The following is a 27,174-nucleotide window of genomic DNA, read 5'->3' on the forward strand; positions in this document are numbered from 1 at the left end:
ACAGCTCTCTATTCATTCATCCAAGTTTGCAGGTAACACTAAGCAAGGAAATGCACAAAGATAACTGGATGGGAGGAGACATTCTAATATTACCTTATTTGTCATAGATTAGGAACTGTGGAAGAGCAAAAGGATTTAGGAGTCCATGTACACAATTCAGTAAAAATAAGTGCAAAGATACAAAAAGTAATAATAAGGGTTAATCAAATGTTGAACTTTCCCTCAAAATGATTGCACTTCAAAAGTAAAGAAGTGATGCCTTAGATGCACAGAGCTTTGGTCAGACCTCATCTGGAGTACTGTGGTCAGTTTTGGGCATTGAACCTAAGGAAAGATGTATTGGCCTTGGAAAGGGTACAGTGCTGATTGGCCAGAATAATGCAAAGTCTTAAAGGGTTTAGTTATAAGGATGGGTTACATTAACATCCCTTAAGTAGAAGGTTGAGGGGTGTTCTGATCATGGTATTTAAAATGATTAGGAATTCAATAGGGCTAGGTACAGAAACTGTCAATTGGAGAGAAGACTGAGAAGATTTGGGGTGGATTGCAAATGATATTTGCCTGTAAACACCCTGTAGTAATTACAATGCATCAGTTACTGTACAGAAAGTCCTCATTAAAGTTGTGGTTGCTTTCCTGAAAATCGCAACTTGAAGTGAAACAACTTTAAGTGAATCATAGGTTCCCATAGGAATCAATGTTAAAGCCAGAGTTGGGTTCCTTTGGACATTTCTCGCCCCGAGAAAGATACTGTGCATTCCTAGCTGAAATAGCTTGAAAAATAAAATACATTACTAAATATAAAATAAATATCATATACAAATTCAATTCTTTAAAAAAAATTATAGTACTGTACTCACCTTAGCATACAGTACTTTAGATTGACCAGGCTCCATCTAGTGGCAGAAGTTGGTTGGTGCAATTAGAAGATACCTGCACTTACCACCTTCAGCCACAATATGGAGTCTAGGACTAATGTGAGAGCAGGAGCCAGAAGCAGGAGTTAGGAGACACTGAAGACCCAGAGGATTCAGATAATAACAGAGGCCGGGAGGCAAAGGGAGTTGGTGGAGTGGGGGAGGGGTGTTGGTGTTGGAGGCAATTAAGGCTGGGGGAGGCAAAGCCTGGAGTCGGCAAGGGAGGGGAGAGGCAAGGCTGGGAGTCGTCAAGCCTGGGAAGAGGCAGATAAGGCCGGGAAAGGCAAGGCCAGGAGTTGGCATGGGGAAAGAGGCAAGACAACATTAAGTGAGTTGATGTTAAGGAAGGACTTACCGTATTCCTAATATATTTCCTTTCCTTGACCATTCTGTATCTGATAGAGATAGGTTGAAAACTACATAAACTTCCTAACGTGGACACGAGTGAACAATGTTTTTAGAAATAACTCAAACCAAAAAGCAATTCACGGAGTTAGTTCTATGAAGGCTTTAAAGCTTATATTCTTTCACTGACTTATAATCACAACCTTTTTTAACCTTGTCCTCCAAAGTCAGCCTTTGCATGATGCAACTAGCTGTGCACCATGATGAACATTCTAGATTGACCTGAAACACAGTATTTCCTGCAGTTAGATAAAATAGATAAAATTTGTCCCAATTTCGAAACATATCTTTTAGCTACAGTTTGTAAAACATCACATTTTTTGTGACTGTAACTGTGATAATGAGTTGCCAAGTAATCATGTCGATAGTATTTGTTGATGCAACACTCGTTCATTTTTACTTTTAATTGCAGTCTCCATTCCGAACTATTAATAGTTTGGAGCTGTTGCTGCAGTTTAGTAAAAGAGAGAAATTGAACTGTAGCAACATCCCTAGTCTGTAGTTTAGGGAGCGCCACAGATCTGGCTCTACCACATCTATTGAGTTGAACTACACCATTTTAGTCGAGCATAGCAATTTGAAAGAGTCAGGTGGCAACATCCAGTAGTCTGGATCTATATAAGGAAACCCCAAATTGAAGGAGAAGTGGTTGTTACTCATCGTTGCAGCTCATATCTTTCTCTTGTTCTACTTTGGTCACTGTAGGCTCTCTAGAAAATGGTTCCACTGTATTTCCTTTCATGGATTGCAGAAATTTCATGTGTTATGTTACAAGACAAAGATTACGTAAACCAATGTCAATAAATTATCTTTTGGAAATGAAAGGTCTTTGAAAACTGCAGAGTAGTTTTATAGTCTGGGTGCAAATAGTAGTTTTATCTTTAATATCCATTTTTTTGATACAAATTTCTTTTTCTCAGCCCAGAGGTAGAATTTTGCGGCTACAGTATTACTCATCCCTCAGAAAGCAAAATTAACTTCAGAATTCAAACAAGAGGTAATTTCTGTATTTGTTTCTATGAATCTCTCTAAGTGATTAAGGAAATTTTCACAGTTGCTTATTCTTTTGTTTTATGTCATATATTTGTCTTATTTCCTTGCTGTGATTGATTTTGGTGAGGTTGTTGTGCATATATGTGACACTGGTGGCCTATGTAGCAAGTGTATGCTTCTGTTTCTATGATAAACATATGGAGGGAAAGAAATTGCCATTCAGCACATAAGATTAGCGAATTTGAGAAATTCACTCAACTAATTAATCTATCACATATTTTGCTGGAGAGCCTGCAATGCCAATGCCTAAGATGCCCACAGCATGCTGACTGTCATGACTGGATTTCTAACAAACGTATGTATTAATTTCTACTGATCTCAAATATTTCAGTTTTCTATAACCTCTAATTTTCTACCTTACTTCATCTCTCCTAAAGGCTCATGCTTGGAGTGTGTTTGAACATGAACTGGCAGCACTATTGTATCCTACCTGTTAGCCCTTATTCATCGTGAACTTGGATACCAGACTCATCCTGAAGGGCAAGAACAATCTAAGATTCCTTTTCTTCACAGCTAACCAGCCCCTCAAACCCCCTCACCCTTACTTCCAAGCGTGGGGAATTCACTGATTCCTTCATCTCTGAGATTGAGGTTATCAGTGTACTTGCCTGTGCTCCTGTTCTTCACTGTGTCTTCCAGCCTCACCAGCCCATATTCCCTGTCACTTTGCAGTTTCTCTCCCAACAACCCTATCTCCTCTCCCCATTTCCTCCATGAAATTCATCTTCTGACCATTCGACTCTGTCTCTTGCTAACTGATATTAATGGCTTCCTTTCCTTAGGCGTTATCCCCTTTCCATTGTAACATTGTTTTTGTTGCTCCCTTTAATCAATCCGTTCTCTCCATGCAGCTTTCTTTTTCTAACTATTCATTTCTCTCTTAAGGTTCTCAAAAGCATTGGCCTCCTAGCTGCATTCTGTCTCTTACAGCTTTTTTGAACCCATCCAGTCCACTGTAACATTACTGGCCATCGAAACATCTTCTGTGACTGTGGCACTTAATTCCCTCCTCGATCTCTTTGTAGTATTTAAATAAGTTGGCCAAATCATACTTTTCCATCATGACTTTACCATCGACAAGCTCTAATGGATCGGCACTTGTCTCGACTCTACAGTATTAGAATTCAGTGAATGCAACCCCAGCAATGGGTTCTAAACCTCCCAATGTAGAGTCATCTCAAAAGTCTTCCAAGGTTTCATGCTTGCTGCCTCCTCTTCCTATTGATATGTTATCTCTCATCAATAGATACGTGGTCAGTTTTTATTTGCATGCTTATGGCACCAAGTCTACCTCACCTATATCAGGCTTCATTTCATGACCATTTGGTACTGTCAGAGTACATGTTTGATAGCAACTGCTGGATGAGCTACAGCTGCCTCCAACTTAACATCAGAAGGTCAAAGTCATTATTTTCAACTTTGGCATAAACTCTGCTCCCTTTCTACTGATTCTTTCTCCCTTCCCAGACCCTTGGTCAGGCTGAATCATTTGGTGGAAAACCTTTATACCCTGATCTGAGATTCAAATCTGACACCCCTTCCTTCATTGACTTCTTACTTCCAACATGTCTATCTCAGCCCCCGTGCCACTAAAACTCTTATCCTTTATTTTGTAACTTCTAGGCTTGATTATTCCAATGACCTGCTTTCTGGTTTCCCATCTTCCAACTTGTACAAAATGTTACCTCTCATATCATGCCCTACACTAAGTCCATTTGTCCATCCTTGCTGACAAATGCCAGTTCACCATTTGCCTGTCCTCATTTTCAAGTACTTTCATGGCCTGCCTGTTTAAAACCTATCCTTTTCAACCAGGCTTTCAATCAGCCCTTGTCTTTCACATCTGTGATTTCTCTGTTTCCATCTTAGGCTGTTTTTTATTTTAAAGAGGCCATAAAAATGACAGTTACTTTTATTTGACCATGGAGGGTGTTGCAGCTGATTATTTTATTCTAATCCTCACCTAACATCTGCACATTCACTTACATAGAGCACACAGCACTTTTCTCTCTCTTAATCCAAGGATGCTGAAGTCAATTGATCACAGGATCAATCCTCCATCCTGGCTGATTTTTGGCTAACTTCATTGTTGGTTTGACTCAGTACCACATCTCTGAATGCATCTGTGCCTAGCTGTTTTTGTATTAAAATGTACATTTTTAAAAAATTCATTCATGAGATGTGGCCTTCGCTGGCTGGGCCAGCATTTATTGCCCATCCCTAATTGGCCTTGAGAAGGTGGTGAGTTGCCTTCTTGGTGTAAGTACACCCACAGCGCTGTTAAGAAGGGAGTTCCAGGATTTTGACCCAGCAACAGTGAAGGGATGGCGATATATTCCCAAGTCAGGATGGTGAGCGCCTTGGAGGGGAACTTCCAGGTGCTGGTGTTCCATTTATCTGCTGCCCTTGTCCTTCTAGATGGTATTGGTCATGGGTTTGGAATGTGCTGTTGACAGAGCCCTGGTGAATTCCTGCAGTGCATCTTGTAGAAGGTACACACTGTTGCTACTGTGCGTTGGTGGTGGAGGGAGTGAATGTTTGTGGATGTGGTGCCAATCAAGCGGGCTGCTTTGCCCTGGACGGTGTCAAGCTTCTTGAGTGTTGTGGGAGCTGCACTCATCCAGGCAAGTGGAGAGTATTCCATCACACTCCTGACTTGTGCCTTGTAGATGGTGGACAGGCTTTGGGGAGTCAGGAAGTGGGTTATTTGTCGCACGATTCTAGCCTCTATCACTGTATCTGGCTCACAAAATTGAAGCTTGCTGCAAGCAAAGATCTTAGGGCTGCAAAACAGTTTCTGTCCCAATCTCAGAGATGAAGCAGGCCTAAATTAATTATTCCTTACTGTTTGTTTTTTAGTGTAGATATTGGAGAAGTCAAATGAGTTAGAAGATTGCATTTGTGAGGATGATGTGCGTTACACCACATCAGGATGCTGAATAGCTTTTGCAAAAGCAATTGAATTCTACATTAAACAGGACTGCTTGGAACTTGTTTTTTTTAAATTTCTACCCTGCGTGGCTGAAAGCGCATTGGGCTGGGAAGCAATCTGGCTTATTTTGTTTTATAAGCAAACTATTACATTTGCCAATATATACTCGTAGAATGGGCCAAATGCACTGTATGCTTGCATTGCATTCACTGAACTCAAATTACTCCTGAGCTTTTCGCCTGTGATTATTTATTTTCCATTTCGTGAAGATGTTCTGTACCTTTCATGGGAGGAAGATTGATGATTTGGAAAGGATTCAAGGTTATCAATTAAATGGTTTTCTTTCCCTGAGCCAATAGAAATCTTTGGGATTTTGTCCAGTCAAAGTCACCCTGTGGGATTAGGAATTGAAATACAGCATCCTGAACTCTAACTGTGTCTAGATCTATTCTGAGGGAACATGAACCATTTTGTGCAAATCTATGACTAGAGATTTGAGAAAATAATTCTGCACCCCCTTCTGGATTTTGAGTTTTTCCAGGAACAAATGGCTGTAAAGTGCACAGTGACATGAACTGTTGTGCTCTGTTGGCTGAAGCCTGTAATCCTGATGGCACACAGGTCAATCAAAAAATCTAATGAATACTTGCATCTGATTTTCACTCCTACTGCCTTGTGCTACCTACCTTGTTGGTATCTGAGCAAGTACCCTGGCCCTTCAACTAGGTTTATTGTTTCTGAGTGAAAACACTGTATTCTAGACTATTACCCTATAAGAAAAAACTTTTTTTTTGCTAATGGTATATATCTAATCAAGCAGTTTCTGTTGTGGAAAAATACAACAATAAGCACTGCCTCTCACAGCACAAGTGTCCCTGGAATGCTGCAAATGCCCATAAAACTGTAGCTATATATTCATATATTGTAATTGTGGAAAAGTCTGCAGGAATGTTGATGTATGTGAACAGAATGGAAAGGTTGTAAAACATAGAAACATTTGAATTACTAAGAGCCTGTAGGAAATGGTGAATTAGAGTTACATATTGTAAATGTGAAACAGAAATGCTGCAGTGGACTTGATGGAGTTAATTACTATTTATTGTGAATTATTTTCCAGGAGGAATTCCATCTGTCGAACCTTTTCGCAGAGGTCTCAATGAACTAATGACTGTCTGTCAACATGTGCTGAATACATTTGAAGTGAGTCTGAAATTCACTAAACTGTTTCCGAGATTTCCTGGCAGAGGGCTGCAACAGTGAATATGAGATTCTGCAAATTATCCAAAATCATTTGATTATGCCTGAGGCTTTTCTATTACTGGTTGTTAGCATTGTCTTGCAGCGGCTATATGTATAAGACTGAAGTTTTCCTGTATAAAGAGACTGAGCTAGTATTAGTAATGGTGACATTGAAATTACTGGAAAAATCCACCTGGTTCATTACTGTCCTTCAGGGAAGGAGATTTACTGTCTTTACCCCATCTGGTCTATATGTGACTCCAGAACCGCAGCAATGAGGTTGACTCTTAATGCCTTCTGAAATTGCCTAATGAGCTAGCTGGTTATATCAATCTGCTACAAAAAGGTCTAATAAGAATAAAACTGGGCGGACAACCGGGCATCAACGTAGGAATCGGAGGTGACAAAAGTACACCCAGCCTAGATGATCCTGCAAAGTCCTCCTCATTAACACCTGGGGATTTGTGCTAAAATTGGGAAACAGACCAGGTATACAGTAGTCTGACATTGTCATACTCAAAGAATCATATCTTCTGGCAAAGCCCCAGAGCCTTCCATCACTATTCTTGTCACACCAGAGCTGACGGCACAGTGGTGTAAAGTCAGAAGGGAGTGACCCTGGAAGTCCTAAACATTGATCCTGGATCTCATGACGTCTCATGGTACTGGGTCAAATGAGGGCAAGGAAATCTACTCCTGATTACCAATCCCTGATCTCCCTCAATTGATGAATCTGTACTCCTCTATGTTGAACATATGGAAGAAACACTAAGGGTAGTAAGGGCATAGACTACACTGATTGAAGGATTTTGATGTCCATCACCAAGCTGGCTGATTGCTGAAGTGCATATCTACTATACTGGGCTTGTGACAGTTGATGAGAGAACCAGCATGAGGGAAAAACCCATTTGACCTCATCCTCACCAAACTACCAGTCACAGATGCACTAATCCATGAGAATATTGTGACTACCTCACAGCCTTTGTGGAGATGAAGTCTCTTCTTCACACTGAGGCCACCCTCCATCATGGTGTGTAGCATTACCACTGTGGTAAATGGGATAGATTTAGAACAGATCTTGCAGCTCAAAACTGAGCATCCATGAGGCACTGTGGGCAGAATTGTATTTCACCACAATCTGTAACCTCATGAACTGGCATATCCCTCAGTCTACCATTACCAACAAACAAGAGAACTAGCCCTGGCTCAATGATGAGTGTGGAAAAGCATGCCAGGAACAGCACCAGGTGTACCTAAAAATGAGGGACTAACCTGGTGAACTATAACTCAGAACTTGCATACATGCTGAGCAGCAGAAACAGTATACTCTAAAAAGAGCTAAACAATCCCACAGCTAACAGATCAGATCAAAGCTTTGCAGCCCTACCACATCCAATTGTGAATGTTGGTGGAGGGCTGAACAATTTACGGATGGTGGATTCCAGCATGTGACTGCAATTGGCACAGCTGAAGCATTTGCAGCCATCTTCAACCAGAAGTGCTGAGTGGATGATCTATCTCAGCCTTGTCCTGAGGTCTTCACCATCACAAACGCCTGTCTTTAACCATTTAGATTCATTTTTGAGAAACTATCTGAATGCAATGGATGCAGGAAAGACTATGGGCTTTGAAAGCATCCCGGTTGTAATGCTGAAGACTTGTGCTCCAGAGCAAGCGTGCCTCTAGCCAAGCTGTTCAGTACAGCTAAAACATTGGCATCTTCCTGACAAAGTCGAAAGTTGCTCAGGAGTACCCTGTCCACAAAAAAAACAAAATTTCAAAGATTCAGTCGAGCCCAATTATCGTCCCATTAGTCTGTTCTCAAACATCAGCAAAGTGATGGAAGACGTCGTCGGCAGTGTTTTGGGTGGCACCTACTCAACAATAACCTGCTCACCGATGCTCAGTTTGGGTTCCGCAAGGGCCACATGGCTCCAAACCTCACTACAGCCTTGGTCCAAACATGGACAGAACAGGTGAATTCCAGAAGTAAGGAGAGTGGCTGCCTTTGACATCAAGGCAGCATTTGACCAAATGTGGCGTCAAGGACCCTGAGCAAAATTGAAGTCAATGGGAATTGAAGGGAAACCCTGCACTGGCTGGAGTCATACCTAGTACAAAGGAAGATGGTTGTGACTGCTGGAGGCTAATCACTTCAGCCCCAGGACATCGCTGCAGGAGTTCCTCAGGGCAGTGTCTAGACCCATCCGTTTTCAACTACTTCATCATGACCTCCCTTCCGTCATGAGATCAGAAGTGGAGATGTTTACTGATGTCTGGACAGTGTTCAGTGTCATTTGTAACTTCTTCAATAATGACGTAGTCCATGCCTTCGTGCGGCACGCCATGGACAACATTCAGGCTTGGGCTGATAAGAAAAAAGTATCAAGAAAAGACCATCTTCAACAAGAGAGAGTGTAATCATTTCCCCTTGACATCCCCAGTACCATCACTGAATTCTCCCACCATCAACATCCCGGGGGTCACTATTTGATCAGAAACTTATGTCGCTACCGTGTCTTTAAGAACAGGTTAGAGGCTGAGTATTCTGCGACAAGCAACTCAGCACCTGACTCCCCAAAGCCTTTCCAATATCTACAAGACACAAATCAAGAGTGTGATGGAATACTCTCCACTTGCTTCAACGACACTCCTCCCAGAAGTTGAACACCATCCTGGACAAAGCAGCCCACTTGATTGGCACCCTATCTACCACCTTAAACGTTCACCCCCTCCACCACTGGTGCACCATAGCAGTAGTGTTTACCATTACAAGATGCATTGCATAAATTTGCCAAGGCTTCTTCAACAGAACCTCCAAAGATGATTTAAAACCTGCCGGAACGTCTGACAACTAAACACACCAATCCTGGTGGCCAAGATCACAGCTGCAGGCCTGAATACTGCACTCCTGTTGTTAGGTGCAAGGACAAGCAGCCTGGGGTTTCCTCAGCCCATATGAGTGTCCAGGAAGGAGAAAGATGAAGGTAGGTACTGTGGGGGGGAATTTAATGACCTCCCCCGAAGTGGGTTTGGAGGGAGCTTTTAATCGGGCAGGAGGGTACCAGGCGGGGACCCTGCTGCCTTCCTGCCACTGCCCTGATTAAGTCTGGGGCGGAAGGTTCATGGACTCCCTACCAGTCCCACTGCCAATTAAGAACATTAAGTGGACAATTAATGCACAATCAATGGTATTCAACCAGCAGTAGGCAGGGCAGTCGCCATGCAGAAAACCAGCAAAACAAACCCTTTTGTGCTTGTTTCCAGGTTCCCAGGGAGGGTCCTTCATTCAAAGCCACTCAGTGCCTGATCAAGGGACCCGGCATCAGCCCAGTTGGAGCCACCTCTCTGCCCTTGCTGCTGAACCCCCATCTCCTTTGATCCCTACCCTGTGACCCCCATTCTGCCCTTACTCACTTATGACCTTGGTCCGCTGGTGACCCTAGGCCTTCCCTGGGTACATTGCCGCAGCTGCAACCGCTCTGGCTGGCATTGCCTGCAAAACACAGCTGCCAGCCTCTGATCGACTGGCAGCTCTTTTGGGGGCAGCATTTCCACCCTCTGGCCCTTGATGCCAGGGACAGCCCGCTGCTGGCCACTTAAATGCCTGAGAGGCGCTTATTACCGGTGGGCCTTCCCCAAAGGAGGGGACATGGGCCTCTGGCCAGCTCTCCAGCCAGCGGGTGATACCACCGTCACCTGCATTAAATACCGCTCATAGAAACTGTACAGATTGGAATAACCTACCAACTAAAGCTGATTCATTTACCAATGGGAGTCACATATGTGCGTGATCATAGGCTTTCCTGAAAAAGAGCTATCCTGTTTACTTCCACCTTCCAGCCCTTGAATATGCATTTGATTTGTTGTTACCAACAGGGCTACAGGTTGCTGTTAAACATGATGAGGGTTTCTACCTCTCCCATCTTCTCACATAGTGAATTCCAGACCCTCAGCAGCCTCTGGGTGAAAAAAAATTACTCTTCAAATCCCCAGCGGTTCTCCTACCAATTACTTTAAATCCATGCCCTCCCATTTTTTGACCTTGCTGTTAATGGAAATAGGTCCTTCATAATTTTATACACCTAAATTAAATCTCCCTTCAGCCTCCTTTGTTTCATAGAAAACAATCTCAGCCTATCCAATCTTTATCATTGCTAAAATTCTTCAATCCTGGCAATATCTTCATAAATTTCCTCTGTATCATCTCTAGCGCAATCATCTTTCCTATAATGCACTGATCAGAACTGTAAGCAGTACATTAGCTGTGGTCTAACTAGTTTTATACAGTTCTATCATAACCTCCCTGCTCTTATATGCTAGGCCTCAGCCAATAAAGAAAAGTATCCTGTGTGCCTTCTTAACCACCTTATCTAGCTGTCCTACTACTTTCAGGGGCTCCCTTGGGGTATCCCTCATTCAAAGGCACTCAATGCCTGATCGAGGGACCCAGAATCGGGGAGGGGGCCCCGCTGAGAACCACTCCTTTGCCCTTGCTGCTGACGCCTCCTTCCTGTGACCTCCACCCAGTGACACCTACTCTGCGACCCCCATTCCGCCTTTGCTCACCTATGACCTGGGTCTCTCGGTGATCCTAGGTCTTTTCCTACTACTTTCAGGAATTTGTGGACATGCATTCCAAGTTCCTTCTGTTCCTCTGCACTTAGAATCCTAATATTTACTATATATTTCATTGTCTTATTTGTTGTCCTCAAGTTTATTACCTCACAGCTCTCTGGATTGAATTTTGTTTACCAATTTTGTGCCCACCTGACCAGACCGTTAATATCTTCCTGCAGTTTACAACGTTCTTCATTATCAACCATATAGGAAATTTTTGTATAATCTGCAAACTTCTTAAATTTGAATCGATGATCTATATAACAAACAGCAAGGGACTCTGTTCTAAGGCCTACGGAACCCCACTTGAAACAGCCTTACAGTCACAAAAAACATCTGTTGACAATAACCCTTTGCTTCCTGCCACTGAGCTAATTTTGGACCCAACTTGTCAGTTTTCCTTGGATCCTATCAACTTTTAATTTTCTGAGCAGTCTTCCATGTGGGAACTCATCAAAAACCTTGCTAAAGCCCAAGTACATCAACCAGACTACCCTCGTTGATCCTTGTTACCTTATCCAAAAATTCAATCAATTTAGCCAGACAGAACCTTCCCTTAACAAATCCATGCTGATTTTCCTTGTATAATCCATACCTCTCTAAATGACAATTTATTATTTCTCAGAATTTTTTCCAATTATTTGCCATTACTGAGGTTAGCCTGATTAGCCTATAATTGCTTGGGCTATCTCTTCCTTTTTAAACAACAGTATAACGGTAGCAGTCCTCCAGCATCATGTTGGTAGGCAGAGAGGATTGGAAACAGATGATCAGAGCTTCTAGTATTTCTTCCCTTAGCGCTCTTGAATACAATTCATCCAGGCCTGGTGGTTTATCCAATTTCAAGGATGCTAAAAACCTTAATATTTCCACTTTTGTTATGTTTATCCACTATTTCATAGTACCCCTCAACTACAATATCTGCTTTGTCCCTTCATTTTGTGAAAACAGATTTGAAGTATTAATGAAGAACCATGCCTCCTGATCTTTCCTTAGTTTATCCTCTTTCCCTTTACATATTTATAAACCATCTTTGGGATTTCTTGATTTTATTTGATTAAGTTGAGGCTTCCACAGGTGGATGTAAAAGTTCCCATGGCATTATTTCGAAGAAGAGTGAGGGTCTTATTCAAGGTGCCCTGGCCAATATTTGTCCCTTAATTAACATCACAAAAAACTTATTTTCTGGCCATTATCACGTTGCTGTTGTGGGAGTTTGCTGTGCACACCAGTGACTACACTTCAAAAGTACTTCATTGACTGTAGAGAGCTTTGGGATGTCTGTAGTCATGAAAGGCGCTATATAAATGCAGGTCTTTTTTCTCATCAGTCATGACTCATATGTGATACCCATATCACCTCATCCTCACACATTTAGGACAGGATTTTGAAGTCATTGAGCGGGCGAGGAGGGTGGGCCCGGGAGCAGCCAGGAAATGGTCCGCTGCCCGTGAAACGTGGCTCGTCTCTGGTCAGGAAGGGGCAAGCGGGGGCGTGTACCTGTTGGCTGACATGTCCAATGGCGACCTGGTGGCTGGTTTAAAAATGCCCCAGGCAGCCCCTGGAAGGCTGTCATGAAACAACGTCTCCTCTGCGTCTTCAACATTCAAGTTATGGGGTTGAGTGCGGCTGGAGATGCCAGGCGAGAGGGTAGGTTGGGTGGGCACTCGGACCCCCGCTTTTTGGATGAGTGCCTCACTACTCTCCTGGATGAGGTGGTTGCCAGGATGGACATCCTTGTCCCCAGAGGTGGAAGGAGGAGGTCACTGCAGCTCACCGAGAGGGAATGGGAGGAGGTGGCAGCACTGGTGAGCAGCCATGACGTGGTGCAGCGCACATGGGTACAGTGCCGGAAGTGGTTCAATGAGCTCCTGCGCTCAGGAAGGGTGAGTACCGTGTTGGCATGGGTCAGTGTGCAGAAGTGTTAAGGTGTGGCCGTCCCCCCATGGACCTCAGAGGTTCTGGAGCCTGAGCGCCAACTTGCAATGACATTGGAGCTGGCCAAGGAGGTGAGCCCTGGCTGCTTGGACTGAGTGCCTTATGGCCCGAGGGACACGACTCAGATGTGCCCTGTGAGGTGTTCTTCAGCTGGGGTTGGCCAGGCTGCAATGGCGCTGCAGGTGGAGAGTGGACTAATCAATGCTCCTCTGTCCGTTCAGGAGAAGACGAGCCATAACCAAACAGAGAGGGCACGTACAGGCGAAGGCTCGCTCAACCTCCTGCTGCTCAGCAGGTTCGAGCAGGACGCCCTCGAGCTCGAGAGCCGGCACAGCCCCTGTGCAACCGAGCATGGAGAGGTGGTGGTAGCGGATGAAGGTAAGAGCACAGTGCACAGAGATGAGAGTTTTGGATTGTGCAACCTTTCTAGTGTAGTCCCTTCATTGATGGGAGCCTTGAACCTGGAGTCCCCATTGATCATTGAAAGAAGATCATTGCACCATAATGCAAATCTCCATTGTCTCACCAGGGTGGCATACACAGTGACAGTGTGGTGACTTTAACTAATAACGTGTCATTTTTCTGCCTTTTAGGTTCGCCAGCACTCAATCGCCCTGTGGACCCCAAAGGGCCACCCCTGAAGCTGGAGGACCACTGGGCTTCACTTGCATCACTCCCGCTCTCTGAAGCAGGCACCAACGCAGATACCAGCACCTCGGTGGGCATTAGATCGGCAACTAGAATGTCGGTGTACATTGGTGAGGGCACTTCACACTCGCTTGAGGTGGAGGCAGAGGCAGAGAGTGCCTAGGGCACCGGCAGTCGGAGGACTGCTGGGGACCAGGACAATGCTCAGTCGAAGGTATATGATGAGCTTCTGGAGTTGTCCATTAGGCTGTAGATGCTGGATGTCCAGCGAGACGTGTGGGATGGGGCAGAGATCCGTGAGGATCTGCGTACAATGGCCTCTGTTGTGGAGGAGTCCATGCGGAGCGCGAGCACTGCGTTGACCCTCATGGCCAGGCGGACTACCTCCTCCATTGAGAAAGTGCGACTCTCATGAAGAGGCAACTCCAGGGACAGAATCGGGGGTTCCTGAGGTTGCGCTCGGACCTGCAAGCCCTCACACAAGCAATGACCTCAGGTGGTCTGTCCCAGTGTGGGAGATGGATCAGGCGCCCAGTATCCCAGCTAAGTGCCCGTACATCAGTGGTGAGCAGGGAGGTCTAGAGTGACCTCACGTTGGCACACGAGCTGTTTCTCGTCTCTGTGGGCTCTTCTCAGGCACTCATGATGACGGCAGCAGCTCCTCCGCCCCTCTGCCAGTGACCATCACATCTGATGAGGCTGCGGCGACTGGGGAGATGCCAACTGTGGCACTGGCCGCTCCCTCCCAGGCGAGGCCAGAGGACAGCCACCAAGGTCATCAAGGCCTACAAGACAGCAGAGTCAGCAGGCTGTCTGCAACAAAGTGGGGGCACCAAGACGTAACGCTCGGAAACATAAGTTAAAGGCACCGTGAGCACAAGAGGTACAGTTCGCTGATGATTTTCTCTTCCATTTATGTTTGGTTTATCTTTACTGGCCTGGGAACGAAGACCAGAGAAGGTTATGTAAATGGTTTTGGATTGTCAAATTGAGATAAATTTTGTTTTTGTTGTAATGGCCTGAGTCTGCTTCACCTTTTTATTTTTTTGGTGCCAGTATGTAATGCTGGACATGAGTGGCTTTAAACTTTATTGCACAGGCACTGAGTGAACTTTGGGTTCAAATGAAAGCATCATTTCAGGCATCCGGGGTGGAGGCGGCAGCCCTGGCACGCGGTTGAAGCTGATCTTTGGTAGCCTAGCTGAAGGACCATTGGATCAAGGTGTTCCAGCCTCTCTGGAGGTGCCTCCATGCCCTCAGTGTTCTCCTCACTGTGCTCCTCTTCTGACTCATTACTGGACTCATCACCTGTGGCCTGTGCAGCTACGTCAAGATCCTCTTCCTCCAGTGGGTCCCATCTTGCCAGTGCCAGATTGTGGAGAGCGCAGCATGCAACCACTATCAGTGACACCCGCTCTGGGGGTGTATTGTAGTGCACCCCCTGAACAGTCCAGGCATTGGAAGCACATCTTGAGAAGACCTATGGTCCTCTTTATCACCGCCCTTGTGGAGGCATGATTCCTATTGTAACACTTCTCTGCCTCTGTTCTTGAGTGGTAGAGAGGCATCATGAGCCACCTCTTCAGTGGATAGCTCTTGTCACCCAGCAGCCATGCACCCAGTTGGGCTGGAGCACTGAAGAGCCTCGGCACATGGGAGTGTCTTAAGATATAAGTGTCATGGGAGCTGCCAGGGTACCTTGCACAGACTTGCAGAATCTGCATCCTGTGGTCACAAACTATCTGCACGTTCATGGATGGAACCCTTCCTGTTGACAAAGGCACCCGGCTGACCCGCTGGCGCCTTGATGGGCAAGTTTGTAGTCGATTTCATCCTCGATGTGGGGGAACCCAGCCATCGCTACAGAGCCTCTGGGTCACTCAGCCTAGCTGGCCTCGTCTGTATGGTAAAGAATAAAGGTCAGTACCCACCTGAACAAGGCTCCTGTTACCAGCTTGATGCAACTGTGGACAGCTGATTGGGATACTCCATACAGATCTCCCACTGATCCCTGGAAAGAGCTGGATGTGTAGGAGTTGAGGGCCACTGTGACCTTCAGAGCCACTGACATAGGGTGTCCACCCACACAGTCGGAGCTGATCCCAGGCCCAATCATCTGACAAACGGAGGTCATTGTCTCCCTTGAGAGGTGGAGCTTCCTTCAGCATTGCACCTCAGACATATTGAGGTAGCTGCATCGCCGCCCGTAAATCCTGGCAGCAGGATCTGTGGCCCCTTATGCCTTAGACTTCCTGCTAGCCTGCACCCCTTGTGCCTGCAACTCTCCTACTGGTTGCTCCCATGGGAGCTGCACAGGGACACCTGGTCTCCTCTCCCTTCTGCCCTTCTGTTCCTCCTCAGAGGAGATGCCACCAGGGGTGAAGACAATCCCCATTACCAGGGTAACAGAAGGCTGTCTGATACCTGGAAGGGTCCACACAGTCTGAATCTTCTGGGGGCTTTGGAGACACCAAGGAGTCCTGAAATGAAGCCTGGAAATGGTAAGAATGAAACTCCGAACAGAGATGAAGTGCCACTTGCCAAGTACCAATAAGTCACCAGCAGCAAACTATGTACCAAAATCCCCACTACTGACACTGGCAATGCTGCTCACCCCTTTTATCCCGCCTGTGGATGGGGTTTTTGAAAATGTCGGCTGTCCGCCTGCCTGTTTTGCCTGTGCGATGAGTGCAAAATCGCATGGGCAACGAAAAATTGGCGTCAATTGTCTTTTTAATGGCCTTAAGTGGCCTCTTAATTAATGGCAGGTGCTGCTCCGGCACCTGCTTGCACCTACCAACCGAAATGTTGTGCGAGTGTGCAATAACGTTGGGACGCTCACCTGACGCCATTTTATGCCTGCGGGATGTAAAATTTTGCCCTTAGTGCTGCTGCAAGCCCTGCATTCACATCTCACAAGTTAAACACACTGCCAGCTATTCAACCATGACAGCCACATAATCTGAATAGATTGCACAATACCTGCACTCCTCTCTACCTTGCGGGATGTGATGTCGCACAACTGGAGGCAGCAGAAGTTATCTGTGGGGGATAGATGCACTTGCATGTCCTAATCCCTGTGCAGTGTTGGCCATTATTGAGATGGCCATTGCTGAGGGTGGGGCTGAAATCCTGAAGTTGATGGTATCCTCATACCTAATCCTCCTACTCATATATTCCACCTATCCCAGAGCAATAAGGGCACTCCTAGCACCCAGAAAATGGTGCAAATTATCTGAATTCCCACCCTCTGTTTTTCAGTGAGATATAATCAAAAATTGCCACAATAAATCTCTCAAATTGAAGTAAAAGCTTATTTTATTAAATTGACATTGAAAATACAGTACATAGTGAAAGGTGTACATGTAGACTAACCACTAATAGTTGAACTATGAGTGTATTTGCAATACCTACACAGTGTCAGAACATATCTTTTAACTGCATCAATTAGGAAGTGATTATTCATCTCAGTTTGAATGCATCAGTACAAAGATATACTTTCACAGGACTGTCAGCTTGTTACAGCGTATTCTGTCTGATTGTCACATGCTGATTCTGATTAATTTCTTCTTTCAGGTCAGTATGAAGGAATATAAAGAGCAGCATAAGCAGGAAGAAGCAATGGATCAATTGTGATAAGGCACATGCATGTGTAATACTGTACATTTTATATATTTTGAAAATTAAACAAATTTTTTAAAATTGGAATGAGTTAGTTTGATGGTTTAAAATAACCCTCATGGAATTCCACCCACACCAATTGGATGCAGCTGATTCTCTGGATGCAAAGTAAATAAATGTTTAGTTTTCCAGGTTGACCTTCTCTTGCTTTAACTCAAGCAGCTAAGTCTGCAATTCAAAATACATAGTAAGTCCCACTCAAGATTATATTTACTTGTATTTGGCTTTTCCCTTTTCTCTGCTGTATATTTCCTGTTAGTCCCCAGCTCCTTATAAACATACAACAGACATGCAATGTATGTTGGCAGATGTAAGAGGATTTTTGTGTTTGTGTACCTTAATCACTAAGCAAGGTCACTGTCGGCCAGTTAGTGGCATACAGCACTGGCAACAATAGGTAGTCCATAACCACCTTAGAATAAGAAGACGCTGAGTGAAAAATAGCCATCTTTCTTAGGTCAAAAAATGTTTGGATGTTAAAATATGGGCTGGGGTTTCCCAGCCCTGGTGCGGCGGGCCAGCGGGAGGGGTGGGAAAATCCCGCCCATGCTTTCTCTTGGTGTTTGGGATGGTACAAAATGAGTCCCTCTTTCATTGCATCAATAATACACTGTGTCTGTACTACTACAGTCTCTATAATTAGATATGCATTTTTCAAAATTAAAGCAAATTATTGATCATAAGAACTGGCTTAACAAAAATAATTAACAAATTCAGGTTAATGTGGATAAAATTGAATTTAATTGTGAGCAATGGCCTTTGACTATTACCTGTTCCAGGTACCACTTTAAACTCTTTCTTTTCCACTTCTAATTGACATGCCCCCTTGCGGAAGTAGCACAGCTGCGTATATGGTTTTCCTGGTGCCTGCTAACTATATAAGTTAGCTTCAGTATTTAAGAATGTGCAATACTGAACTTTTACAGGCTTTTTTTCGCTTCAATCCAAGAAATTTATCCAAAATTTGCCCTCGACAAGGTGGTAGTAAGCTGCCTTCATGAACCACCACAGTCCATCCGATGCAGGTACACCTACATGCTGTTAGGAAGGGAGTTCCAGGATTGTGATCCAGCATTAGTGACGGAACAGCATATATATGGCTGGTCTAGTTAAGTTTCTGGTCAATGGTAACCCCCAGGATGTTGATAATGGGGGACTCAGCAATGGTAATGCAATTGTATGTCAAGGGGTGATGGTTAGATTCTCTTGTTGGAGATGGTCATTGCCTGGCATTTGTGTGGCGCGAATGTTACTCGCCACTTATCAACCCAAGCCTGAAGGTTGTCCAGGTCTTGTTGCTATGGATACGGACTGCTTGAGTATCTGAGGAGTTGCAAATGATGCTGAACATTGTGCAATCATCAGCGAACATCCCCATTTCAGACCTTATGATGGCGGGAAGGTCATTGATGAAGCAGCTGAAGATGTTTGGGCCTAGGACCTTGAGGAATTCCTGCAGTAATATCCTGGAACTGAGATGATTGGCATCCAACAACCGCAATCATCCTCCTTTGTGCTAGGTATGACTCCAACTACTGGAGAGTTTTCCCCTGATTCGCATTGACTTCAATTTTGTCAGGGCTCCTCTATGCCACATTGGGTCAAATGCTGCCTTGATGTCAAGGGCAATCACTCTCACCTTCCCTCTTGAGTTCAGCCGTTTTGGAATTGTTTGGCCTAAGGCTGTAATGAGGTCAGGAGCCAAGTGACCCTGGCGGAACCCAAACAGAGAATTAGTGAGCAGGTTATTGCTGTGTAAGTGCTGCATGGTAGCACTGTTAACAACATCTTCCATCACTTTGCTAATGATCGAGAGGCAGCTCATGGGGCATTAATTGGCTGATTTGAATTGTTCTGATTTATCTGGACAGGCCAGACCTGGGCAATTTTCCACATTATCGGGTAGATGCCAGTGCTGTAGCTGTACTGGAATAGCTTGGCTAGGGGCGCGGCTAGTTCTGGAGCATAAGTCTTTATTAATATTGTTACAGATTCAGAGGAGATTTAATTGAGAATTCTATGAACAAAGTAATAATAATCTGGTGCAGAAAATTATGTGCGCATATCCTTACAGGTAGCCATTAGAAAGGTTTCACTTATAAAGTGGGCATGCCTACCAGGGGCAAGACCTCTCCCAAGGGATTGGTGCATAGTTGCAGTTGCATATCTCTATGATTTCTTGGAAATTTGGCACTCCTTAAACTCTTTATGGTTAGAAATCTTTACTAAAATGAAGCTGATTTTCAGTTTCTTGTCATTCCAAGCAAGTTTCTGGCCAGTAGGATAACTATTCATATTTTAGTTTGATGTCCTCTTTGGCAAGTAATCATTTAAGTGGCAGATGAATGAAAGATGTACTTTGATACTGAAATGTAGGGATCCCAAGAGAAAACATTTGCTTTTCTCGTTACTGAAAATATTCAAAGACTTGGATTGTGCAGATAAACATCTGCTTTGGATTTTCCAAAATATAATGTAAGAGAGTTCAGATATGAGACCGATTTATGTGGCAGTGGAGAGCCAGGAAGTGCTTTCCTACTTTTTAAAAAAAGTTCACGATGAACTGTACTTGTTACTGAAGCGTGAGCTGCTCCGATCCAGACCATTTGCATGGCCATTGGCTTTCCACTTGACAACAGCCATTCTCTCGTCCATTGGTGTACTCAGAGCTGGCCGCTGACACCAGCAACACAAGCAGGACTGAATGGTAAATAGGAAAACAAATTAGTAGGAAATTAACAGACGCAATCTTCACATTCTAATCTAGGCAAAGACCAATTTAAAAAGATTTAATACTGTATTTTGGATTTAATTTTCTCTGTATTTTCCTGCTGTCATTACCCAAAAAGCAGGTGCCATGTCCTCAGACATCTGCTATTCTCTTCAGAGAGACATCTTAAAATTATCTCTTAAGGGCTTAGGTGATTTTAGAAATTGTTCACTAGGGAATCAGTCTAATTTGCACTTGGTAATAACTTGTATTTATATAGCACCATTAATGTAGAAAATTCTTTAAAACATTTGACAGAGAGTAAGGCTATGAATTCAGCCATAGACGGGGAGACTGGGAGAGGTGACTTAGCTGAAAATTTACACTCTGAGAAGGTGTTCACAGATGGAGAGCAGTGGAGGCATAGACGAGTTTGGGAAAGAAGTTCAAAAGAGTAGGGCCAATTTGACAAGGCTCTGCCACCTGTGGTGGCATGAAGAGTGGGGAGGGTGCACTAAAGGCTAGAGTTGGAGCACTGCAGAATATAGGAGGGAATTATACAATTGCAAGGGGTTTCCAAGATATGGATTTGACAATAAGAATGAGCATTTTAAACAATACCTTGGATAAAAGGGAGCCAACGTAGGTCACTGTCTGAAGAGAGAGAGAGATAAGTGGTACAGAATTATAGATGGTTGAGTTTTGAACAAGTTGGAATTTATGGAGGGTTGAAGGTGAGGGTAGTTTGATAAGTGAATGACGGCAGCGGTTATGGGGTGAGCAGGTTGAAATGAATTATTGATTGAGCAAGTGGCAGAATTGTTTTCCAGGATTGTGGTAAGGGAGGAAGATGTGGGTGTAAATGGAGCTGAGGAAGTGGACAGAAAATGGCCTTGAGATCTGGGAAACAGAGATCAGGAGATCGTGAGATCAGGGTGTGGCTGTGTTGAGGATGCATAAGTTATATGCAGAGCAAAAATAAGCAAAGTTAAGAGGTAAGAACGGAGGAGACCAGACAAGGGAAATTAAGGTAGAAGTTGAAATCACCAAGACTGAGGAGTTGTTTTGATGCAGAGGCAAAGGGAGGACATTTCATTGAGAGTCAGCCTGGAGCTTGGAAGGCTGTATATGACAAAAATTTTGAGTGGAAGATGTTGAGGTGCTTAATGGATAAATTGATGTCGGATGATTAGGAGAGACAAAAGTCTGACTTAGCAATAAGAGTGTGCCATTGATCAGTGGTTTGGTGAGGGGAAGGGTGGTAGGGTGGGTGAAGGTGATGGAATGTATGAGCAGGCAGATTTTCCTTGATGTGAGAGAAGGAATTGCAATCTGAAATCCGTGTTTTTGACTTAAGCCAAAGTGTCAAATTCATCCACGAAGGCCATCTTCATTCTCAAGGTCAAATATGAACCACTTTCATTGTGATATATGTCAGGTGTGCTGTACCACAGCAAATATTAACTGTCCTATTAAAAAAAAAAGTTCCTGATTTCATTTGAACTGCTGAATGGATTCTGAACACTTCCAGTGAAGGGAGGTCCTGTCACATGCATTCATGTATCTGGTTGCAGAGCTTTCAAGCTGGAATCTGCCATCCTCTTGAAGGACGGCATGTAATGAAAGAAACTGCATAGAAAAGAAAATAACATGAAATTTAAAAACTTTTTGTACATTTTTTTTCAAAATTCAATTTACCTTGAAGCAGTTCTTGAATTTTTGACTGACGAAATACAACGCCACTGGGTTTATGCAGGAGTTGAGAGAAGCCATATTAATTCCAATATAATCCAGTACCAGAAGAAAACTGAACAGAAACAGCATAAAAATCAATTGTGTCATAAGTTAAAGTCCCCTTTTCTTGTTAACAATTGAACATCTTTTTATTTTCCTAGCACATTGTAGTAGGTGGCCGTGGGCTTTCTCTGCATAGCTACCTGTTTTATTTATTTATTCACTAACTGTTTTCTAATTAATGAAATTATAGTCAGATACTATTAACCTACTCTTTTTCAATCCAGGAAGTGAGTTCAATGAACTTTAAAAGGATTGAATGAAGACCTCTTTGGCAGTTGTAAAAGTCTGAAATTAATTTATTATGGGATAATCCTTTTGCAAATCTTAATGGCTGCATGTATACAACATAAGATTCATCATTCCGCCCCAATCCCAACTTTCCTATCTACTTAATATCTTTCATGGGGAAAAATTGAGTTGCTTTTGCTGCTCTTGGCTTATTGATTTAAGAATTTGAATTATCTAATGTTTCTATTTTTCTGCAAGAACGTGGCCACAATAATTTCAAATGTTGTCTCACTAGAGCTTTATTGTCCATTGCTTCGCTGGACATGTGCTACATAAGTTCACTTGAAGAATTGAATGTTGAATTTGACTTGGAAACTGCTGCCATAAAGTTTGATGTACTTGCCTTAAAGAGGTGCATTGCCATGTTTCTATTGTACCTAAACTGTTTGAGACAACACAAGTGCCCTGATCTCTCAGACATGTAGATGGAGTAGACATGACAGCTAACTGAGTACAGCAGATAATATGATTGCTACTGCCATTGTGTGGTGTATATTAAGCATTGTCTTCCTATTTTATTGGATGTGGAAAAACCTACTCTGTGCCTATGCCTAATATGCTCTTACATTAGACATTGAGTTTGTTCTTCCAATGTTTGTAAACAATAAACAAATTGTTAGCCCATGTCAGTAATCTGCAGATGCAATGGACTGGTAAATTCCTGACCTTAGGTTCTGGTTGGGAGGAGATAAAAAACAGGGACAGAAACACAGACAAACAGGCAGTTAGGTCCAGCCAAGGCTGTGTGAAATTTTGAATGCAGGAGATGTAGTTGGGAGTTATTTTAAGTCTAGCATGATAATCCATTAATGTAGGGAAACATGGCATTTTCATTTTGTGGTAATATATGTAAAGACATGTTACTGTTACACTGATTTAACTAAATGAGTTTGGCAGCATCAGGAAGGTGGTCACCTCAGATGCACTTTGGCACGGGCACCAATGGAGTTTGAGGCTAATGGAGTCATGTAAATGGGGAGCTCTCACAAACATTACTGGGGTCAGTGCTGGAGGGCATTAGCAAGTGCAATTCCCTCTTAGCTGTCAGACTGTGGTCCATGGCCTCAGAATATTTGCTTCTGAAGCTCACAAGCACCCCTTCAGTCAAGCTTGAAAAATTTTCAATGTTCACAGATTTTTTTGTCCCATTTTATTTACCAGTTTAATATTCTCAGTTTTCTTTGCAGTAAACTAAAATGTAGGTATCCTATGGGGCCCAGTTAGCTGAGTTGGCTAGATGGCTAGAATGTTGTTCAGCATTATGCCAACAGCTGAGGTATACTTGGAGCCTGCCCCATGGTAAAATCACAGCATAAGCTGTGGTTTAGTGACCCTGCTATACCTGAACAGAGGAATCAGAGTGAAGAACTAAGATCTATAGTGCAGGACACCACAAAATCAAAAAACAGAAGTGAAGGCATAAAATATACCAGAAAATTACCTGAGCAGTTCACATCTGTTGGGGTCTTGCTCATCATAAATAGTCTTCTTCAGGATTCTGCTTAAATGCAGTGGGAGCCAACACATAGCAAAGATAACCACCAGACAGAAGACTGTTTTCGCCACTTCACGTCGCTGAGAAAAAATTATGAAACTGTGTGAATATTTCTCCATGAATATTAGGTCTATTACTCTAATAGAATAGCTGAGATCATCTTAGTAAGATTGTGCTGGTATTTGAACAAAGAGTCATTAGATTAATATAAGTTATAAAATGTTTCTTTATATGGAAAGGAAAACACATTAATGTTATAGTCCCAGTTACTCTACAAGCTATCATGGCCAGTCCGAAGTGCATCTTAAGCTTAAGAGTGGAGGAGTTTTTATTGCATTGATTTAATCTTTTTACTTAATTGCGCAGTTGGACTTGTTTCGACAATGTTCTTGGTTTAATAGCTGCTGAGGATGGTTCTGGGATAGTACAGATAATTGCCTCCTCCCTTCCATTAGATTCATCACCTTATCTGTTGTCTGTGCTGTGCCTGATGAAACTTGGTTTATTACTTTGAAGTGTGGCCAAAGGAAGCTGAAGTATAGAGCAATGGATCATGGTATAAATTACATCATGTTAAAGTTGAACAAAAGTTTGCGGATTCCATATTTGGTAAGACTTTGAGACTATATTTTCAGAGTGCCAGCTTACTTTCCTGTATTCTGGGTCATTTGTAGATGTATTTTGATGTATCTAAATGTTGCAGATGCCTTACCTGTTTTATATGATCATTAAGAGCGATTTGCATCCCATTCCTCCTGCTCAGCATCTCGCAAGTCATAAGAGTGTAGAATATACCAGTGCAAGCCAGAGGCAGGCAGAAGTAAAAGCCAAAGAGCCACCAATCCTTCACATTCTTGTAGAACTGTACAAAAACAATCCCCAAAGTATGAGCTTGTAATCAACAAACAATAGCTACCTAAACTCTACAAGGTAGCACAGACTACACAGAAGAAAAAAGAAAATTGAAATATAATTTTAAAAGAAATCCTAATGCAGTCTACTGTATGGAAGTTTTTATTGGACATGAGTAAGGAACGGCCAGGTCCTTTACAGACGGACAAATCTATGTATGATAGTAAATACCACGAGCTCCATCTTCAATGAGGAATGTCAGGATCTCGTACTCAGAGGTTATTTTACTCAGCTTCTATGCTGGTTTAATAAAAGGCTTAATAAAAGATTAAAAACTATACCAGGTAAGAGGTTAGGTGATCCTAACCAGGGAACAAAGAAATATTTTTTTTATTATTCATTTATGGGATGTGCGCGTCGCTGGCTGGGCCAACATTTATCACCCACCCCTAAATGCCCTTGCGAAGGTGGTGGTGAGCTGCCTTTTTGAACCGCTGCAGTCCATGTGGTGTAGGTACACCCATAGTGCTGTTAGGGAGGGAGTTCCAGGATTTTGACCCAGCGACAGTGAAGGAATGGCGATATATTTCCAAGTCAGGATGTTGAGTGGCTTGGAGGGGAACTTCAAGGTGATGGTGTTCTCGTGTATCTGCTGCCCTTGTCTTTCTAGATGGTAGCGGTCATGGGCTTGGAAAATGCAGTGCATCTTGTAGATGGTACACAATGCTGCCACTGTATGTTGGTGGTGGAGGGAGTGAATGTTTGTGGATGGGGTGCCAATTGGCAGGCTGTTTTGTTCTGGACGGTGTCAAGCTTCTTGAGTGTTGTTGGAGCTACACTCATCCAGGCAAGTGGAGAGTATTCCATCACTCTCCTGACTTATGCTTTGTAGATGGTGGACAGGCTTTGGGGAGTCAGGAGGTGAGTTACTCGCCACAGGATTCATAACCTCTGACCTGTTCTTGTAGCCACAGTATTTATATGGCTAGTTCAGTTTCTGGTCAATGGTAAACCCCCAGCTTGTTGTTAGTGGGGCATTTAGCGATGGTAATGCCATTGAATGTGAAGGGGCGATGGCTGGATTCTCTCTTGTTGGAGATGGTCATTGCCTGGCACTTGTGCGGCACAAATGTTACTTGCCACTTGTCAGTCCAAGCTTGGATATTGTCCAAGTCTTGCTGCATTTGGACATGGACTGCTTCAGTGTCTGAGGAGTTGTGAATGGTGCTGAACATTGTGCAATCAGCAGCAAACATCCCCACTTCTGACCTTATGATGGAAGGGAGGTCATTGATGAAGCAGCTGAAGGTGGTAGGGCCAAGGACACTATCCTGTGGAACTCCTGCAGTGATGTCCTGGAGCTGAGATGATTGACCTCCAACAACCCCAACCATCTTCCTTTGTGCTAAATATGATTCCAACCAATGGAGAATTTTCCCCCTGATTCCCATTGACTCCAGTTTTGCCAGAGCTCTTTGATGCCACACTTGGTCAAATACTGCCTTGATGTCAAGGGCAGTCACTCTCACCTCACTTCTGGAGCTCAACTCTTTTGTCTATGTTTGAACCAAGGCTGTAACGAGGTCAAGAGCTGAGTGACCTCGGCAGAACCCAAACTGAGTGTCAGTGAGCAGGTTATTGCTAAGCTTGATAGCACTGTTGATGACCCCTTCCATCACTTTACTGGTGATGGAGAGTAGACTGATGGACCAGTAATTGGCCGGGTTGGATTTGTCCTGCCTTTGCATATAGGACACACCTGGGCAATATTCCACATTGCCAGATAGATTCCAGTGTTGTAGTTGTACTGGAACAGCTCAGCTAGGGATGCAGCAAGTTCTGGAGCACAAGTCTTCAGTACTATTTTTGGAATGTTGTCAGGGCCCATAGCCTTTGCACTATCCAGTGCCTTCAGCTGTTTCTTGAAATCATGTGGAGCGAATCGAATTTGCTGAAGACTGGCATCTGTGATGGACTGGAACTGCATCTGTGCACTTCCTCCCACACACTCTAAGTCAGGCTTATATTTTAATTACTTCTTCATTTCCTGTTTGAAGGAAGATTCAATATATTCTTGTGTCCGGATTGGAGTTGGGCTTGGACATTCAACAAGAATTTAGATTAGAGCTGTGTTTAGAGTGCCTTAATTTGCAATAAAACTACATGCCAAATTGGAAACAAAAACAGAAAATACTGGAAAAACTCAGCAGGTCTGGCAGCATCTGTGGAGAGAGAAACATAGTTAATGTTTTGAGTCTGTATGATTCTTCTTAGGAGCTGAAGAGAAGTAGAAATGAGATGGAATGTGGGTCAGCACTCTGTGAAAGAACAACATAGAAACAAATGACAGATGGTCCTGTGGGGGGAGGGGGGAGGTAGTTGGGGGAAAAAGGGTTTAAAAAACTGAATAAAAATAAATAAATAAAATAAAAATAAATTTGAAAAAAGGATTAAGAAAGGGTTAAAGATAGTGGAGAGAGTTCATGTTCTGAAGTTGTTGAACTCATATGTTAAGTCCAAATGGCTGCAAAGCGCCTAATTAGAAGCTGAGGTGCTGTTCCTCCAGTTTGCGTTGAGCTTCACTGGAACATTGCAGCAG

The 27,174-nt window shown here is 43.5% G+C and overlaps 2 protein-coding genes across 3 annotated transcripts in view; one reads left to right on the forward strand and one right to left on the reverse strand.

Annotated features, from left to right (window-relative positions):
* The window catches only part of polr1d (RNA polymerase I and III subunit D), a 35,312-nt gene extending 17,852 nt beyond the window's left edge, over positions 1 to 17,460 (forward strand). The window contains exons 3-5 of the mRNA XM_078547134.1: positions 2,243 to 2,319; positions 6,425 to 6,507; positions 17,329 to 17,460. Of these exons, the coding sequence (XP_078403260.1) occupies positions 2,243 to 2,319; positions 6,425 to 6,507; positions 17,329 to 17,388 (220 nt within the window). The 3' untranslated portion in view covers positions 17,389 to 17,460. The remainder of the gene's footprint in view (positions 1 to 2,242; positions 2,320 to 6,424; positions 6,508 to 17,328) is intronic.
* The window catches only part of LOC144683763 (endothelin receptor type B-like), a 50,399-nt gene continuing 40,277 nt past the window's right edge, over positions 17,053 to 27,174 (reverse strand). For both annotated transcript variants that reach the window (XM_078547132.1, XM_078547133.1), the window contains exons 5-8: positions 24,436 to 24,585; positions 23,670 to 23,803; positions 21,842 to 21,950; positions 17,053 to 20,133 (exon numbers count right to left, since the gene is read on the reverse strand). In XM_078547132.1, the coding sequence (XP_078403258.1) occupies positions 19,987 to 20,133; positions 21,842 to 21,950; positions 23,670 to 23,803; positions 24,436 to 24,585 (540 nt within the window). In that variant the 3' untranslated portion in view covers positions 17,053 to 19,986. The remainder of the gene's footprint in view (positions 20,134 to 21,841; positions 21,951 to 23,669; positions 23,804 to 24,435; positions 24,586 to 27,174) is intronic.

Source organism: Cetorhinus maximus, chromosome 8, assembly GCF_964194155.1.
Source record: "Cetorhinus maximus chromosome 8, sCetMax3.hap1.1, whole genome shotgun sequence".
Taxonomy (NCBI): domain Eukaryota; kingdom Metazoa; phylum Chordata; class Chondrichthyes; order Lamniformes; family Cetorhinidae; genus Cetorhinus; species Cetorhinus maximus.